Source organism: Pseudonaja textilis, chromosome 14 (assembly GCF_049901715.1).
Source record: "Pseudonaja textilis isolate UNSWEBS1 chromosome 14, rPseTex1.2, whole genome shotgun sequence".
Lineage (NCBI taxonomy): Eukaryota > Metazoa > Chordata > Lepidosauria > Squamata > Elapidae > Pseudonaja > Pseudonaja textilis.
The window spans coordinates 8,019,396-8,037,286 of record NC_142003.1 but is presented as its reverse complement, the minus strand read 5'-3'; the positions used below and the strand labels follow the sequence as shown (position 1 = coordinate 8,037,286).

The 17,891-nt window shown below is 40.2% G+C and overlaps 1 protein-coding gene across 31 annotated transcripts in view; it reads left to right on the top strand.

Annotated features, from left to right (window-relative positions):
- Positions 1-10,678: 10,678 nt before the first annotated feature.
- MAPK8IP3 (mitogen-activated protein kinase 8 interacting protein 3) overlaps positions 10,679-17,891 on the top strand; it is a 63,059-nt gene continuing 55,846 nt past the window's right edge. For 26 of the 31 annotated variants that reach the window (XM_087912393.1, XM_087912397.1, XM_087912392.1 and 23 more), the window contains exon 1: positions 10,717-11,206. In XM_087912393.1, coding sequence (XP_087768519.1) covers positions 10,889-11,206 — 318 coding nt within the window. In that variant the 5' untranslated portion in view covers positions 10,717-10,888. Of the gene's footprint in view, positions 11,207-17,891 lie in introns of all 31 variants that reach the window. The other 5 variants (XM_087912387.1, XM_087912394.1, XM_087912380.1 and 2 more) reach the window with 1 other exon arrangement.

Here is a 17,891-nt window from a genome sequence, read left to right as displayed (position 1 = left end):
CCTCTGCTCCGCCCCTCAGCGTGAAGCTCCGCCCCCCTTCGAGTGGGGCGTTCCCGCCTTTTCTTGAGGAGGCGCATTTGTCTCTCGTTAGGTGAGGGAGATGGATGTATGAATGTGGAAGGTGTCTCGCTTTTCCAGCGTCCTTTACATTTAAAAAACGTCCCAGAAATAAATATTACATATGGTCGTTTATTATTACAGTACAAAACCAATCATAAAAATTATCGGTTTTAATTTAAAACATGCCCCATGTCTATTTTTTTGCAAGCCTTCTAACAGGTGCTTCTAAACTCCTTTCTAAAAAGACTTTTAAAGGACATTTTCCCCCCTTCGGTGTCTTGCACCAGTAGAAAAAATATCAAGCAGTGTGTTTTAACAGACAAATTGTACCACTGGGTTCTAAACTGTCTTATTTTCAGAAAAGAAATCAAATTTTAAGTAAGGTTTTTTTAAGGATATATTGCAGTAACTTTTAAATGTATCTTTCCAAGAAAGCTCAACCAATCACATACTTTCTAAACAAGCTGTCATGTTGCCATGTCACCAAGAATGGATAGTGAGATGGGCTGGATATAAATTTAACAAATTATATTTTCACTTGATATTAATTTGAAAACATTTTTCCTGATTATATTTTTCAAAATATCCATGAATTACTTTCTGTTTGGTCTAAAGGCCAACATCGAAGTCAAATGCATTTGAATAAAGTATTGGGTATTTCCATTATGCTGCCCATGTGGGAAAGAAAAACGAAAGAAGAAGAGAAATAAAATGGAAATGAAAACTAGAAAATAAAAATGAAGACTGGAGGCAGAAAAAATGAAAAGAAAAAGAAGGAAGGAAAAGAAAGTCTTCCAATCGCAATAAACCGGGCTTATTAGGGAAGCAGATGATGGCATCTAGTTGACTTCAGAAGCCATTAAGACCAATTTGTGGTTAATGCTTCAAAGGAAGGACAACTCAGCACAGTAAACAAACAAAGCAACAACATGGAAAAAGCAATGCAAAATCATGTCCATATTGTAGGGAAGCCAGAATGGAAACGTTCATAAAGTCACCTGTTCTCGAATTGAGAGTATCCAAATTTTTACCTGCTTTGTTCAGTATATCAGGATAAAAGTCTTATTGATGCTTTTGGATTTTGTAGTTGGAGAAGACCATGGACAGCCAAGTAAACAAACAAATGGATCAACAGACTGGTCAACCTTCAGACAAGCAAATTCAATGGGAGATATCAAATTTGCTTCATAACCCCATGATTCACTTAACAACTGGCAAAAAGGTCCTAAAATGGGGCTCAACTCACTTAACAACCGCCATGCTTAACAACAGAAATTTTCGGCTCAATTGCGATCATGAGTTGAGGATTACCTGTAGTGCATTGCTAAAACACCATTATTGTGATGCACACTTTTTAAAAAAAATATCCTCTGAGTAGGGAAGAATTAAGCTTTATATTCAATGCACGCCCAAATAAAATACCATGTCCACAAAAATGGGTTTTCCTCACAATTCTGTTCATATAGTATATGTATGGATTGTAATTCTCATGCAATATGGCCTTGAGGTGTTATTTCCTGCTTTGGCCCTTTGAAAATAATATCCGCTTGGAGATCTGCAGGGCTCCTACAATGCCCATCTTTAAGAGTACTTTTAAAAATAGCTTTTTCTGCAGGCTTCGAGTTGGATAAACAAGTCCCTTTGTTGTTGGAAATACGATTGAAGGACTTTACTCCTAAATAGTTGCTTTTATTGATTGTGTTTTGTACAGAATTTTGTTTTGTTTCAACTTTGTGAGGCTGCCAGAATCATCTGGATAGGAGCAGGCTAGACATTAATTTATTATTTTAATATTATATACAAACCCAAGTGTATACATGTAATAAAGGCAGACAGCGGGGGAGGGGGAAATCACAATAAAATCAGAGGGTAACAATAAACTCCCAAATGACAATAGCCATTAAAATCTTCCTTAAAACTATGTTTCACCAGCAGCTTGAACGATATGATTCCTTTACTAAGGGGGAAAAAAGCATCATAAGCGAGATATTACTCTCCATAAAGTCGTTTTTATAACCTCACCTGTCCAGGAGATGTGACATGAAAAAGAACGTTAGATAACAAAGTACATTTGGAACAAGCCACCTTATTGCTTTTCACTCTCTCAAAAAGCAATAAGCCTCTTGGCTTTCTTTCCAGGTGGCAAATGGTTGCAAAGGACAAATGATTATAACATCCAGAAGACAGAGAAAGCAGGGAAAAATAGATCCATGGAGCTTTGGTATAGGACAGTGGTAGCTAATGCACCCCCCCATGCCCCTGCACATGTGTGCGCAACCCCGTGCACACTGCGCATCTCTGTGCATGTGAGCATGATCCCCCTACGCTATGCATCTCTGCGCATGCATGCGAGACCCCCCGCACGCACTGCGCATCTCTGCACAAGTGAATGCATCTCCTGTGCAACCCTGCCCCTCTGCGCATGCGTGCCAGATACCCAACAATAAGCGGGCAGACGGGCGGTGGACGCACATGCACAGTGAACCTGAGTGTGGGCTTGCGTGTCGGCAGTAATGGCTCTTCGTGACACTTCCAGAATGCGTGCCATAGGTTCACCATCACAGGTATAGGAGGAGAGTCTTTTGAGCCAAACCTTATTTTCTTCTCTTAAATACTGGAGGCATGATCGCTTGGTATCCTGAACCTGTTCCTCTCCAAAATGTTGGGAAACATGATGTCTCAGTGCAGGTAGTCCTCGATTTACAACAGTTCATTTAGTGACCGTTCAAAGTTACAACAGCATTGAAAAAAATGACTCACGACTGCTTTCCACACGTACGACCATTGCAGCATCTCCATGGTCACGTAATCAAAATTTGGACGCTTGGCAACTGTTTCATATTTATGACGGTCGCAGTGTCCCAGGGGTCATGGGATCCCCTTTTTGCAACCTTCTGACAAGCGAAGTCCATGGGGAAGCCAGATTCACTTAACAGCTGTGTTCCTAACTTAACACCTGCAGAGATTCACTTAACGACTGTGGCAAGAAAGGTTGTGAATGGGGCAAAACTCACTTAACAAATGTTTCACATAGCAACATAAATTTTGGGGGTCAATTGTGGTCGTATGTTGAGGACTACCTGCTACTACCTACTTATTTAAATTTCGACACTGTTTTTAACTTGTACAAAAGTAAGGAAATGCATAGAAGAGCTATTCTAGTCAGTTATCTCTTGTCAATACAATCATATTACAAATTGATTGAATTCAGTGTTATTACTTAGTATTTAACTGTCTTGTTCAGTCTGATGTCTTTCCAATTCCTTCAAGTTCAAAACATTCATGCATATTTTTTTTGTTTAAAAGGCAGCAGACAATTTCTTTTGTGCCATCTCCAGTGCTCTTCCTGTTTTTTTCATCTTTCTTACCCTTTCTATATGTCTGTAAAATCCCTGTAATTCGACAGAAATGGTTTGATCTCCGCTGCCTGTTATCTTCTCTGATGCTTTTGTATAGAAAGAACAAGGCTGAACTATGCTCTGTAGCAAGGCTTTGCATTGTAGAAAAATTACCTCTACATAGCTACATGCACTGTGCCAGTCAGCTATTGATATAATTGTACAACCTCGGAGGTTTCTTTTAATCAATGTTCCTAGCATTTGGAAAGCTTCAAGGGCAAAGTTAAGGAAGAAGTACTGAAATAAAATCACTGTCTGGGCACCAAAGAGCTTCTGTGAAAAACAGCTTTCTTTTGTCCTGTTTCTTCTGTATATTTTGGAATATAAAGAGAATGCAGTGCTGTATGACATTGCAACCTCACTATGCAATATTCTAACAAAGTTTCTAGGATGTAGAATACAAGATAACAGTAGAAACTAATCAAACCTTTTAAATTTAAATTACGTGTGTGTATAATCAGATACATGGGACATATAAGATGATAAATATGATGTTACTGCTTTTCCCCAAACTTTCTTACTGTGTCATCTTCTTTTTATAAGTCAAAATTCTCTCTGATTCAATATGGCTTTCTTTTAGAGGTAGTTACTGCATCCGTTATTTGCTGCTTCATTGTGATGACTCAGTTTCCATTTCTGGACCCTAATGGCCTAAGCAAGACCCAAGGATAGGGGAGGAACAGCTCCAAATACATTTTTTCCCCTCAATCAGTCTCAAATCCAATTAAATGCTGCAGCTCCCTACCAGGCTGAGGAATCATTTCATTTCACGCATGATAACCCAGAGCCAGGGAGAAATCTAACTAGATTATTATCACGTCCCTTCTTATGTTTTCTGTAGTCCTGCTCTTTGAAACCTCAGCTACATGTAAAAAGGGAGGCGCGACTTCTGAATGGTATTGATCTTCATAAATCAACGGGAAAGGGTATCCCTGCTTGCAAATATGTCCCTCCCACAGAGGTAGTGCTGTGAGCCTGTGATTTCTAACAATAATGAGACAAGGGAGCTGTCCAGCGGAGAAGCGGGGGTGAAGGAAAGCAGTCTGGAGCTGTCCAGCTAAGTAGCTAGATGGTGAGCAGAGAATAAGAACAGATCAGAAGAAGCTTACAAGAATAAGAGATGGATATCTGTGTTGCAAACAGTAGATTGATCCAGAAAAAAAAAACCCAGACCCTTGCATTTGTGGGGAAAATACTAGGAAGAAATAAAAAATATGTGCTGGAAGATCTTAACAAGCATATCTAGCATCTGCTTGTTCTTTTTAGACATCAGCTCGAAACTTTCCTGTAGAAGGGATGCTAGGAACCAAGATTCAGGGTGTTGTGTGAATACAGGCATAATAATTTAATCAGTTGTTTTGCACTCCATGTTACAGCCACTGTTGTTCCTGCACCACAACGAAGTTGTGGTAGAGATCCAGTAATAGGCATTAAAGTATGAGAGTTTAGGATATATTGCTGGCTTCTAAGGTAGAACAGGATGTGAGATTGGTATGTATTTCACATTAATTATCAAGGAAGGCTTATCAGGCCATGTCAATTATTCAGGGCACAAGATATTCCTCTGCGGTGCAGACTATTATGTGCATGGAAAGATGAGAGAATAGTAATGACTCAGCTCTTCCTCCAACGATACCTCTTGGGAATTGGCAGCCTAAGAGAAAAAATGAAGTTTACCTTTCCCGTTGCTTGACTAGCATGCTTTCCCCACAAAAGAGCAACACATCAAACTGTCAACAGGCATTTGGATCATTCTTCTGGCTCGTTGGCTCTCCATTATAAAATCTCTTAAGTGACTTGTAAAGAAAATGGAATAAAGTCCATGCCAAGAAAAAAAGAAATGCTGTGCATAGTAGTTGCATTGGTCCCATCTTAGAGAAGTTTCACAAACAGGAAAGAACATGTTACTCTTTATATGTAGAGCTGGAAAATCCAAAAGCATTTCATAGAGGTGGGTGCATTTTATGGCTGGATTAGACAGCAGTTTTAAAGATTAGCTAATAACCTGAAACTGTACAGTTCTCAGAAATAATCCCCTCTCCGTGTGCTGTCATATAATTCCACCAGAGTACACGACAGAGGAAGAGGCTGAAAGCAACTATCCATCCACTCTGCAGTGATATTTATTCCATCAAACTCTTACTTTCCTTCCATGGTCTAGTAGCAGTTATTCTAAGTGGTTGCAGGACAGAGAAAAATTGGAAGCGAGACAATCTGATGGTGCAAGCTGAGAGTTCAGTTCCTTTTGGTATCTGAGAACAGTTTCTTCTCATGTCAGCTATTACAAGTCATTTAGCTGTAATAGCTCACCAAACTTACCTTTTCCTCCTTTTTGCCATTATCTTTTTATGTTTTTCACATTATAAGCCTCCAGGCAGGGACACACTGTTGCTGACTTTATGCATGCTTGCTTTGGAATAATCTTTCTGTAATATAACTATCTGCTATAACATTCGTTTTGGATGGCATACAGAAGTTACATAGATGGTCAGTTCTGCTATACAGTATTCAGGCTAACAATTTTTTTTAGCAGTGGACAGGGTATGTTTTCTACTCGGTCAGCTGGTTTATTTATTTGGTGAAAATCAGTAGAGGCCAAAACTCACAAAAAGCAAAAAAGAAAAAGGAATAAGTAAGCAAAAAACAATTTCTGAAGAGCTTGACTGCATCAGAGTTGTAGTCAATGTGTTAGCAATTAGCACAATACAATATTGGCACAGAAATGTATCCTGTGAGAGTTATAAATTGCATACTTGAGATTTTTGAAGAATCCCTAAGGAGTTTCTGGAGGAGCATATTGTGTACCATTCTATACCAGAAAGGCCAAGAAAAGGTTTTTATAGAGCTATGGACAGAGGGGGAAAATTGTTATTCTTATTTCAATTATCAGTTGACCCTGCAATAAGACTAAGGTGAACTGAGCCAGATCGGAGTAAAACCCTGAGCCTGGTAAAATTGTAATTGATCAAGTGGTCTGAATTAGAAAATTGGATCTGTTGGTTAAAAATTCTGGGAATCGCAGTCCTAATGCATGGAATAATTGTAGCATAGTAATGTGTTTTGTTGGAGTCAACTTTAAAAGAATACACACAAATTATTATTAAGCTTATCCACATTTGTTGGCCAGCACAGTAAAATGTGAGACAGTAGAAGACAGAACATGTGATGATAAAAAAAGTCTGCAAAATGTGATAGAATTCAGATAGGACAAATTAATGTTTCAACTTCCAGCAAAACAGTAATACTTTTTTATTTTTTTATAATAATTTTTAGGTTATTCCTAAATGTGAAAGTAGCCACTTTTAAAACACTTAATCATATAACCAATATGTTAGCAAAATACTTACTGCTGATAACTTTTTCTAGAGACTTTTTTTTCATTTGTTTTCTTCAAAGCATGTATGCATTTCTGGACATGTTTATTTCTTTTTACCTTATCTATCTTGTGCGTGTGGGAAGAGCAACTGCTTAAAATACAACTAATAAAAAAGCCCCAAACATTTTGATATCAGCTATCCAAAACTCCATTCTACAGAGATCCTGACAAATCCATCCACAGACTTTTACAGTTCTTTTATAAGTGGAGGAGAAAGGGTTTCCCATGAGTGTTTTGGGCTGCCTCTTCTTTGCCTTCTGTCTCTTCACAACCCAGATGCCTTACAACCAGTGTCGGATCCTCCTCATGCCTCATTGATTAGTCATTTGGGAAGTGGTGTGGGAGTGTATGTGTGGGAGAAGGGTTATATTACATGCCTCTGGACACGCAGTTGATTTCAACTCCCATTGTTTGCTGAGATGGTCTGAGGTGGTCGTAAGAATCTCACATGCCCCTTTTACTATTTGCTCTTGAGTCATGCACAGGGACTCCCTGTGGATAAAAACCTGAATGATACTATCTCCTCCAAAGATTACGTTTCCCAAAGATCACATAAACCATCGGAAAAAGAAAGCAAAAACAGAATCGTTGAAAGAGCAAATGCTTTAAAACTGCTATCAAATAAAAATACAATTTGCCATACCACAATGGCAGTCAGTTTGAGACCAGGTTGCTTGCTTAAGCTCAGTCTTACATTCTAATGGAGGAATTAAAAGACTGAACAATCTTGCAGAAAGAAATGTTTTCATTAAGGCTATTAGACAGTATTGTAAAAATCAGTGAAATGGTTATTGTAGGCTTTTGCAAATACAACTACCCAGAGTCTCTGGGACTTGGGCTGTGTACAAATGTATTTGTAAATAGGGAAGTCACAGCCTTATGTTTTGCCAAGGACCTTCTAACTGTCTAAGAGCACAATTTAATGTATTGTGATGCTTGCTAATGAAGTTACTCCAAAGAGTTTGGTTGAATTTGATGTACCAGGAACAATTGCTTACTGGCATTTTTTTTCTCCCCTTAAAAAAAAGGATGCATTATCCATCAGGAATGTATCTTTGTAGGAGCGAGACATATTAATTCAAAAATTCATAGGCCTTTTGGTAGCACCTTTTCCAATTAATAATTTTTATTAAAAGTTTTTGTGAGGTATCAATGACATCTGCTAAAATGAGGTGCAACTCATGAAAACTTATGCCTTTTAATAAAAATTGTTAAGTGGAAAAGGTGCTAGCAGACTTAGGAATATCATCTTGTGCAATCCCTATTTGAATTACTGGAATGTTTAAAATCATACCATACCTACAAGCAGTTCTTTACAGGAACAAACCATTAGTGCTAGGTAAACATAGGTTTACTGTTACTTTATTCAAGAATACAGTAGTAAACTACTAGGATATAAATAAGGCACAGTATTTAACAACTCAATGAGTAAAAATAAATGGATAGTAGCAAGATGATTATTTTTTATTCATTTGACATCATAAGAATAAGGCAGTATTTGGGACAGGAAAGCAGGAAAGAGGAGCTAATATTGTTGGTGATTACCAGTATAACTTCATTTAGCTACAATTTAAGTTTACTCATAGACTGGTAAAGAGATATTTTACTGAGCTAATCAGACCACAAGTCTATTATATGGAATATTTCTTTATTAAAGATAATGTATGGGCATGGATATTAGCCACAAGGTTTTTTTCTTTTATATATTTTATATTTTAATAGAAAAAAAGAAACTTTGAACAATCAATTTAATAGTAAAATATAATCTTAATACTACTCCTAGGATATGCAGATGGGTTTTAATCTGTCCTTTCAGACTGACTAATTTTCATATCATGCAGGAATCCATCCTAAATGTATTCCATTTAGCCCAATAATAACTTTTATGATGGGGAAGCTGTGTGTTGAATTATCAGATAGAAAGCATATTCTATCCATCAGCTAACGTAATTGAATGGAAAATAATAGATGGCAATGGATGAATGGATTTACTCCTCATGTAACTCAGATGGAGGCTTTAAATAAGTGGCATATGTAGTAACACAATCTTACATTGTGGTGTAAATCAGAGTGTTTAGTGGGTTTTATGGAACTGGGGGTCAAAGAATTTGTATCCCATAATTTCATAACTGGAAACAGACTTGGCTCAAATTTAAACCATTTGAACAAACTTCATTCTGTTTATCTTTGGGGAAGTATTTTATCTTTTAACCTTTTGAAGCAGTAAATTGCCTTGGAAAAGATTCTATACAGTATTAAAAGTGCAATTACTAATTCTATACATTGATATTTGAGGAAAATTGTCCTAAGTAAAAAGAGCTTGTTCCGTTAATTAATGCCAGCATCTTCTTAAATGAGATTTTTCATTCCATTTTCATTCAAACAAAATGAGGAATGATTCTTTTAGGATGGCCTAAAAGTGGACACATTTGGAAGCAGCATTCAAAGATTTCTTCAAGGCTCTGAAAGTTCAAGTCAAAATATTAATTTGAGGCATTCCTCACTTTTTTATAATTGTATTCTGTGTTAATAGAATGTGCTCCATCCATTTATCTATTTATATCAATAGTCCAATAATGAGTGTGAGAGAAATTTTTAATGCAGTATTCAAATGGGATTTTAATCAATTTATATAATTTCCTTGAGTGAAAAATTACCCATCTATTCGTTCATTTCCAGTACTAAGCTATACCTTTGAGGAGAAAACGGGGACTTGATACTCTCATACTCACTGAATGAATTCATTTTTAAAGACCTACGCAATGCATGGAAGCACACAATAAATGAAGCCCACAAACCAAATTAAGTTTCCAATTAGCCAAGCTAAACACTGGCGCCTGCCAGTTCTTTCATCGCTCTCAATCACTGTGTTGTCTGAATACGCTGTTGGGTGCAGGGACAATAGCCTCTTCCCTCCCCACAAAAAAAGGTCTATTTTGAACATCTAAGGTGCCAGTGCTCCCAACGTTGAAGGAGAACCAGAAAACTTCAGTTCCAAGATTGTCTTGAGCCAGGAGCGAGGTTGACCCAGTTACTTTCCCTTTGCCTGGCCGACTTTGCAGGGATGTTGGAAGAATAACACTGAAGGGAGATTCCAGGGAAGCTTCCTTGAGCTGAAAAACAGTCTTCTTCCTCTTCCTTTTCTTCTTCCTTCTTTCTCTTTCCTCCCTCCTCCTCCTCTTTCTCTTATTATTCTATGACCCCGTGTATCCATCCCATCAAGCCCAAAGAAAACACGGAATAGACCACGGGCAGCAGGTCAGAAGAGCTGCTGCTGCTTCTTCTTCTTCTTCTTCTTCTTCTTCTTCTTCTTCTTCTTCTTCTTCTTCTTCTTCTTCTTTTTCTTCCTCCTCCTCCTCCTGTTGCTGTTGTTGTTGTTGTTCTTCTTCTTCTTCTTCTTTTTCCTCCTCCTCCTCCTCCTCCTCCTGTTCTTCTTCTTCTTCTTCTTCTTCTTCTTCTTCTTCTTTTTCCTCCTCCTCCTCCTCCTCCTCCTCCTCCTCTTCTTCTTCTTCTTCTTCTTCTTCTTTTTCTTCCTCCTCCTCCTCCTCCTGTTGTTGTTGTTCTTCTTCCTTTTCTTCTTCTTCTTCCTCCTCTTCTTCTTCTTCTATTATTATTATTATTATTATTATTATTATTATTATTATTATTATTATTATTATTATTATCTTTCATGAATGAAAGCCTGAGCGTGGAAGCGGGCTCCCCAGAGACCCCCATCAGCCTCCCCTCCGGGAGGAGCCGGCGCCTGCCCGCTCGCCCGCCCGCCCGCCCGCCGCCTCGGCCTCTCTGATGCGCCTGTGCGCGCAAGGCAGGAGCGCCAGGGAGAGGCGGGCGACGGGAGTGGCCAGTAGCGCAGGGCAGGGGCGAGCGAGCGAGCGAGCGAGCGCCGGAGAGACGGGCGGGGGAGAGACCGAAGCCGAGGCCGGAGGAGCATCAGCACCGCCGCCGCCGCCGCCGCCTCCGTCCATCTTCTGCAAGCCGGCCGGCCGAGCAGGTGCGGCGGCGGAGGGCGGTGGGGAGGCGGGCAAAGCGCATCGGCGGCGCCTCCGCCAAGATGTTGGAGATCCAGCTGGACGATGGCGGCGTCGGCGGCTACCCGGGGGACGACTACTGCTCGGGCTCGGTGATGTCGGAGCGCGTCTCGGGCCTGGCCAACAGCATCTACCGCGAGTTCGAGCGCCTGATCCGCTGCTACGACGAGGAGGTGGTGAAAGAGCTGATGCCGCTGGTGGTGACGGTGCTGGAGAACCTCGACTCGGTGCTGACCGACAACCAGGAGCACGAGGTGGAGCTGGAGCTCCTGCGGGAGGACAACGAGCAGCTGCTCACCCAGTACGAGCGGGAGAAGGCGCTGCGCAAGCAGGCCGAGGAGGTGAGCCGGGCGGGCAGAGGCCACCCCCAACCTCCCCACCACCCCCACCACCACCCCCGAGGGCCAGCCGGAGGCCCGGACTTGGCCTCGGAGCTTCGGGGGTGGGAAGGCTGCGAGGCCTCTCCGGCCCTCTGACTCGCGCGTAGAGCCGCGGGGCTTTCCCTTCCGCTGCAGCTGAGCATCCATCCCTCCACCCCTCCTCCCCATCCTTATCGCCAGATCAGAGCCTCCAGAGGACTAGCCGCTTCTTCCGTGGCAGGGACTGATTTATTAATGCTTGGGAGCTTTCATAGTCCTTGGACCCGGTTCCTTGGGGAACGAGGGGGAGAAAGCAGCTCCCCCTGCAAGGGGCTGAGTTCCAGCTAGCTATTCAGCCGTGTTCAGGCTGGGCTGTGTCTGAAAAAAAGGGCTCTGGCTGCTGTTTCTCTTAGGGTGGATTAAAAAATTACACACACACAAAAATGAAAGCAGGTGTAGAAAAGCATTGGAAGAGCATTGGAATCTGGAGGCATCTGGGAGCTGGAAGGGGTCCTGAATTGGCTTTCTTGAAGGGCAAAGGAAACAGAAAAAAAGGGTGGCTTGGAAATCTTCCTTAATTTAAGGGGGGGGGAAGAGGGGGAAGGGAAATGAAGTTGGCTTCCGATGAATAAATGACACGGTGGGGAAGAGTTTGTTTTCCCCATCATCGCTTTTCCCCCAACCTGATCAAACTAACGGTTCTGGGCCGGCCATCCCTTTTTCCTACCTCCAGTGCGTCAAATCGTCTTTCAGAAGTTTTTGCTTCTCATTCTCATCATCAACCTCGATGAGCTGTTCTGCTCGAGGTAATTGTCATCCAACAATCGGAGAGCTTGTTTGGCCTAGTACAGGGGTGTCCAACCTTGGCAACTTTAAGGCTCGTGGACTTCAACTCCCAGAATTCCTCAGCCAGCTTTGCTGGCTGAGGAATTCTGGGAGTTGAAGTCCACGAGCCTTAAAGTTGCCAAGGTTGGACACCCCTGGCCTAGTAATTAAGGCACCAGGTTAGAAACCAGGAGCCGGTGACTTCTAGTGCCGTCTTAGACATGAAAATTGGGTGATTTGGGGCCAATAAGACTAGGAGATCATGTGTTCTAGTCCACCTTATGCTTGAAAGTCAGTTGGGTGACTTTGGACCAATCACCAGGAGACTCTGAGTTCTAGTCCCGCTTTAGGCATGAAATTGGCTGAGTGATCTTGGGCTGGCAGGTCTGTCTTAGCCCAACCCACCTCACAAGAGTTGTTGTAGAAAAAATAGGAGGAGGAAGATGTATTATGCATATTCACGGCCTTGAGTTAGATATAAAAAAATAATAGAAGTGGGATAAAAAAGCCGTTAAAAAACAAAACAAAACTAGAGGTTGCTAGATGTGGGAACTGCTAGTATATTACGGAGGCATTCATCCAAATGCGTTTTCCATTCCTCTTGGCAGTTAACCAAATAGATTGGCTTGTCCCTTTATTAATTCCCATCTCAAAATGTGATAATTTATCTTTGGAGGACGTCAGAAAGTCACCCAGCTAGTCTTTTGAAAAATATGTTTTATCTGTCCCAATTTTTGAAAATATGCTCTCTCTTTTTTTTCTATTTTCTAAATTTTCATTTTCAGAAGTTTAGCTTGCTTCCTAGCGATTATCCTTTCTTCCATTTAGCATTGGGATATATCACCTATGCCTTTCTTAGCCTAGTAAAAGAAATGTTTGGAGCTGATAAAAATGCCAGAAAAAATATACTTTCTATCATTGCATGGATGAAAAAGATACATTTGTAAACATAGGAAGAAGCAAACACAGAAAGGGCTTTCTTTGGTGGTGGCAAGTGGCCAGAAAGTGCATCTGAATAACTTAGTAGATGCATTTGATCTGCAAGGATTTCTTGACTCCTCTAAATTAAATTTGAACTGCTATGTGAATCCAGCTGTTCCAGCAACTTGGATCTATCTGCTTGTTGAGAGAAAAAAAAAGCCAAAATAGAGCTACAAATTAAAATCATTTCACCCAGTGACCTGATTCATTTAGTGTGCACTGTTTAGTATGTTATTTTAGTTCAGAAACTATTAGTTTCTAGCAATGGTTTCAATCTTCATGGGTCATGTAATCTTTAGCAGATTATTTTTTCCCTACAAACCATGGTTAGGCAATAAACAGATCTGGTCTAGGGTGGGTAATGGGTTTCTGAGAATCTTCAGATTGCTTTTCTACATCACAGTTACCTTCTAATCTCTTCCAATTTTGTCCCACAATTTTGTAGACTGGAAATGTGGTTTCAATTTCATTATTTTGAAATGTTGCTTTATTGATGATATCTTGCTGAGATGGGAAACTAGGAGTTTCAACATTGAAGATGGTGCTGTCAGGGTGAATCTTTTTTATTTTTCCAGATTTGTCTTTCTTGGATGTGTCTTCCTATTAAGTCAGCAAGGAAACCTGGTCTCCCATTGTATTTCTACTGATGATGCGGCTAGGATTGAGATGGGCAGCTGTCCATTGAAACAGAAATGAGAGCTCCCACATAATTACATCCCCCATTTCTATAAAAGCTCTTTGTGGCTAACACGCTCTTGACAACCGTTGAATCGCAAGTGCGTTCATACAGTTCCTTTAATCTTGCCTAAATTAGAAACAAATCCAGTTTCTTATTCTCGACAACTTTCAGTACATTTTTTTATGACTGTGATCTTGCTTTAAGTAGGGTGAGCTCACAAAATATTATAATCACGATCCAGGCAAAGAGAAATTTATCTCCTGTATGGGGCATGTGTGTAGGCTTATGCTATTGAAGTTGTGCTGATTTCAAATAACTATATTAAGATAGCTGCCTGCTTCTCTGGATAAAGCAATAAGAGAAATTTGCTATATTTTGAGTGAGCCAGATCTCTAGAGCCCAAGATTAGGGAAGAAAATTATGAGTACCACAGAAGTACTGAAAGAGAACAAGCTGCATTGTGTTTATATGTTAGCTGGGTTAGGCTCAGCACCAATAATCTGGGTATTTTGGTTTTGATTTAGCATATACTTGTGAACTAAAAATATGTAAACCTATCAGTTATCACTTAATATCTTATTCCTGTGCAAGAGTGGCGGGATTCAATTTTTTTTTTTTTTTACTTTCGGTTCTGTGGGTGTGGCTTGGTGGGCATGGCTTGGTGGACATGGCAGAGGAAGGTTACTGCAAAATCCCATTCCCTCCCCACCCCACTAACCTGCTTTCCAGCTCCGTTCTCCTGTGCAGGACAACAGAAGGAGACCCAGCCGATCAGCTGGGACTCGGGAGACAGAGAAGAGATGGGGGCAGGGTCAGTCAGAGGTGGAATTTGCCCGTTTTCCAAACTACTCAAAATGTCTGCTACCGGTTCTCCTGAACCGTTCAGAACCAGCTGAATACCACTTCTGATGTGCAGCCATTATGACTCAATAAACCATGGTTAACAAGAATGATGGCATAGTGGAAATCAGTTTTATTGGTTTTTGCAATTTTCTAATAGACAGTTGTGAGAATAGGAGAAGAAATATGTGCAAATGTGATAGAAAGGTGAGGGTGAATCTCCCTAAAATTCCTAGAAAAACACATAAAATTGTCCTGGATTTTCCTGCTTTCTTAACTGAGATTTCTTTTCCCTTCCCCCAAACTACATGTCTGTATTTAGATGGACCAGAAAAGAAACCAATAAAATGTGCTTTCCCGCTCCTTTTCTCTTTGTGTGAACCAGGAAAGAGCTTCTCTGAAATGTTTTCTCAAATTACTTTCTTGGCCCAAGGTCAGGAAACTTTCATCTGGCTTGGTTGTCCTCTTATCCTTCAAATCCATTTCCTTTGCTCCCTACACAAATGTCTGTATATCTATCACAAACATGACATTCCTGAAATCGTGGACGGGGAAAGAGAATTTGTTAATCTGTGCTTACTGTACTATACGTATCCTTATTCACCTCAGTGGCTGAATACCAGAGTCTTCCAGTCGAAGCAAGTTCTGGGAGCTGAAATCCATACACGTCAACCTGGAAATTGTTTTGGTTGGGGAAACCCTGTTACATATAGGACCTCTTGTCGACATCCAGCTTGAGTATCCAAATAAAAGTCCAGGGTCTTTTTCATTTATGAAAACCTTACCGGTTTATTGAATATATAGCATGGTATTGTGGAAGGAAAACTAACTCTGAAATTCTCTAGCACCAGTTCATGGTATTAGACAATGAATTTCCCAGCCCAACCTCAACATAAACCATGTAAACCAGTTATCTTATTATGGGAACCATCTGTCTCCTCCTTCACACCTGTTAATATGTCCTTGAAAAGTTCCCAGACTTTCACAAGCCTCCGTGAGAAGTTTCGTTTCTCCAACTAACCCATTTGTAATCCCCTCCCTTTACCATAATGACAACTTGCAACGAATGAGGCATGTAGCTGCCAATGCTTCGCCTTTACAGTCAGAATAGAATAGATTTTAAGCCTTGATGTAAGGTGTTTGATTTTGACTTGGCTTTAATGAACACATTTCAGTAAACTATGATTAAAGAAACCAGAATATTTGGGAACCCGGTCTTAGTATTCCATACAATCAATTTCCTGACAGTGAGAACAATTAATCAGTGGAACAACTTGCCTCCAGAGTTGTAAATTCTCCAACACTGGAAATTTTAAAGAAGAGATTGGATAACCATTTGTCTGAAATGCTATAGGGCTTCCTGCCTAAGCAGGGGGTTGGACTAGAAGACCTCCAAGGTCCCTTCCAACTCTTGTTATTCTATTCTATTCTATTCTATTCTATTCTATTCTATTCTATTCTATTCTATTCTATTCTATTCTATTCTATTCTAAGCTATTCTATTCTGTTCTATTCCATTCCATTCCATTCCTATTCCTATTCCTATTCCTATTCTATTGTGTCTACTTAAAATAACATTTATTATTAGGATCAGTAGCAGCATCCTCTGAGATGACCAATGCAAAAAAAAGGTCTTGGTCCCTCTAGCTAGAAATGCCAGATATTCCACTTAGAAATCATACCCTGATAGAAAAGAGGAAAAAAAGCTTATTAATACTTGTTAATTTGTGAAACCGATTGCCACCGACCGTTGTTTAAAAGAGATCAAATTGACATGAGTCTAGGCCTTTTGCCTATTTAGCAGCATATTGTTTAAACAGGAATATGGCTCTCTGGAACCTAGCCAAAGGATTTTCACATCATCTGCTACTAGAATCTTTTTTTAAAACCAAATACGTATTGGAGCATTCTGTCTTCAGAGTGTATACCATTTCCACTGAGCTGCCGTCCTTCCCCAATTGGCCATTTGCAGCTTATGACTTAAATTGGCAGAAGAGAAATAAAAATCCGGGGTTCAGAGTTTCTGTAATAAAAGATTCTAGTAAGGTTTGGCTTTGAATGATAATCACGTTTGTAGACCTTGGTTCATTTCCAGTTCTTTGCTAGCATAAAATCAGAAACATTCAGGTAGTCAAGACTTCTGGATTGGTCTGTTTTTATTAAGGATACAATAGCATCACAAACAGCTCATGAATACACTGTTTTTACAGTACTGATAATTATTTTGAAGACTAACTTCTCTCTAAGTTTCCAGGCCAAGAAAGGACAATAGAATAGAATTCAGTATTTTAATGACAAAGAATAGAGACCTCAGGTATGCAATAGATTCCTTGTTGTCTCCTTTCTTCATTGGAGCTTTCTGAAAACCAAAGATGGATATTAAACAGAGTTTTTGTTTTATTTATTTTCCAGTTTCCCAAAATTTATCAGTTTTGATCACTTTGTCTTGCGAAAACAGTGAAGAAAAACAGTGGCACTCTGCCTGTTCAAAGGGCAGTGTCCTGATGGGTGAATGTTTTTCCACTAGGTAGGATCATGGTAAGAAGGTTGGCAATTCAAGGTGCTGTTTATTATCACCTTTAAAGCCCTACATGACATTGGGCCAGGCTATTTGAAGGACTGACTCTCACATCTAATAGAATTCTTTATTGGCCAAGTGTGATTGGGCACATAAGGAATTTGTCTTGGTGCAAATGCTCTCAGTGTACATAAAAGAAAAGATACATTTGTCAAGAGTCAAGAATCATCAGGTACAACACTTAATGATAGTCATAGGGTACAATAAGCCATCAAATCATACTAGGAAACAGTCAATAAAAATTGTTAGGATGCAAGCAACGTTACAGTCATAAGTGGGAGGAGATGGGTGAAAGGAAGGATGGGTGGATTAATAGTAATAGTAGTGCAGACTTCATAAATAGTTGGCGAGTGTTGAGGGAATTATTAGTTTAGCAGAGGGATGGCGTTTGGGAAAAAACTATCCTTGTGTCTAATTGTTCTGGTTTGCAGTGCTGTATAGCGTCGTTTTGAGGGAAGGAGTTGAAACAGTTTATGTCCGGGATGTGAGGGGTCTGTAAATATTTTCACAGCCCTCTTTTTGACTCGTGCAGTATACAGATCCTCGATTGAAGGCAGGTTCGTAGTAATTGTTTTTTCTGCAGTCCTAAAAAGCCCAACCAAGATGGTCATGTGACAAGCCCCATTGATTAGGGATGGTACATCTGGTGAGACCACAAAAAAGGACCTTCTCAGTGGTGGCTCCTTCTTTATGAAACATCATTCCCCCAAAGGTACAGTTGGCTCCCACCCTGTTGCTTTTTCAAAGGGCCATAAAAACACGGT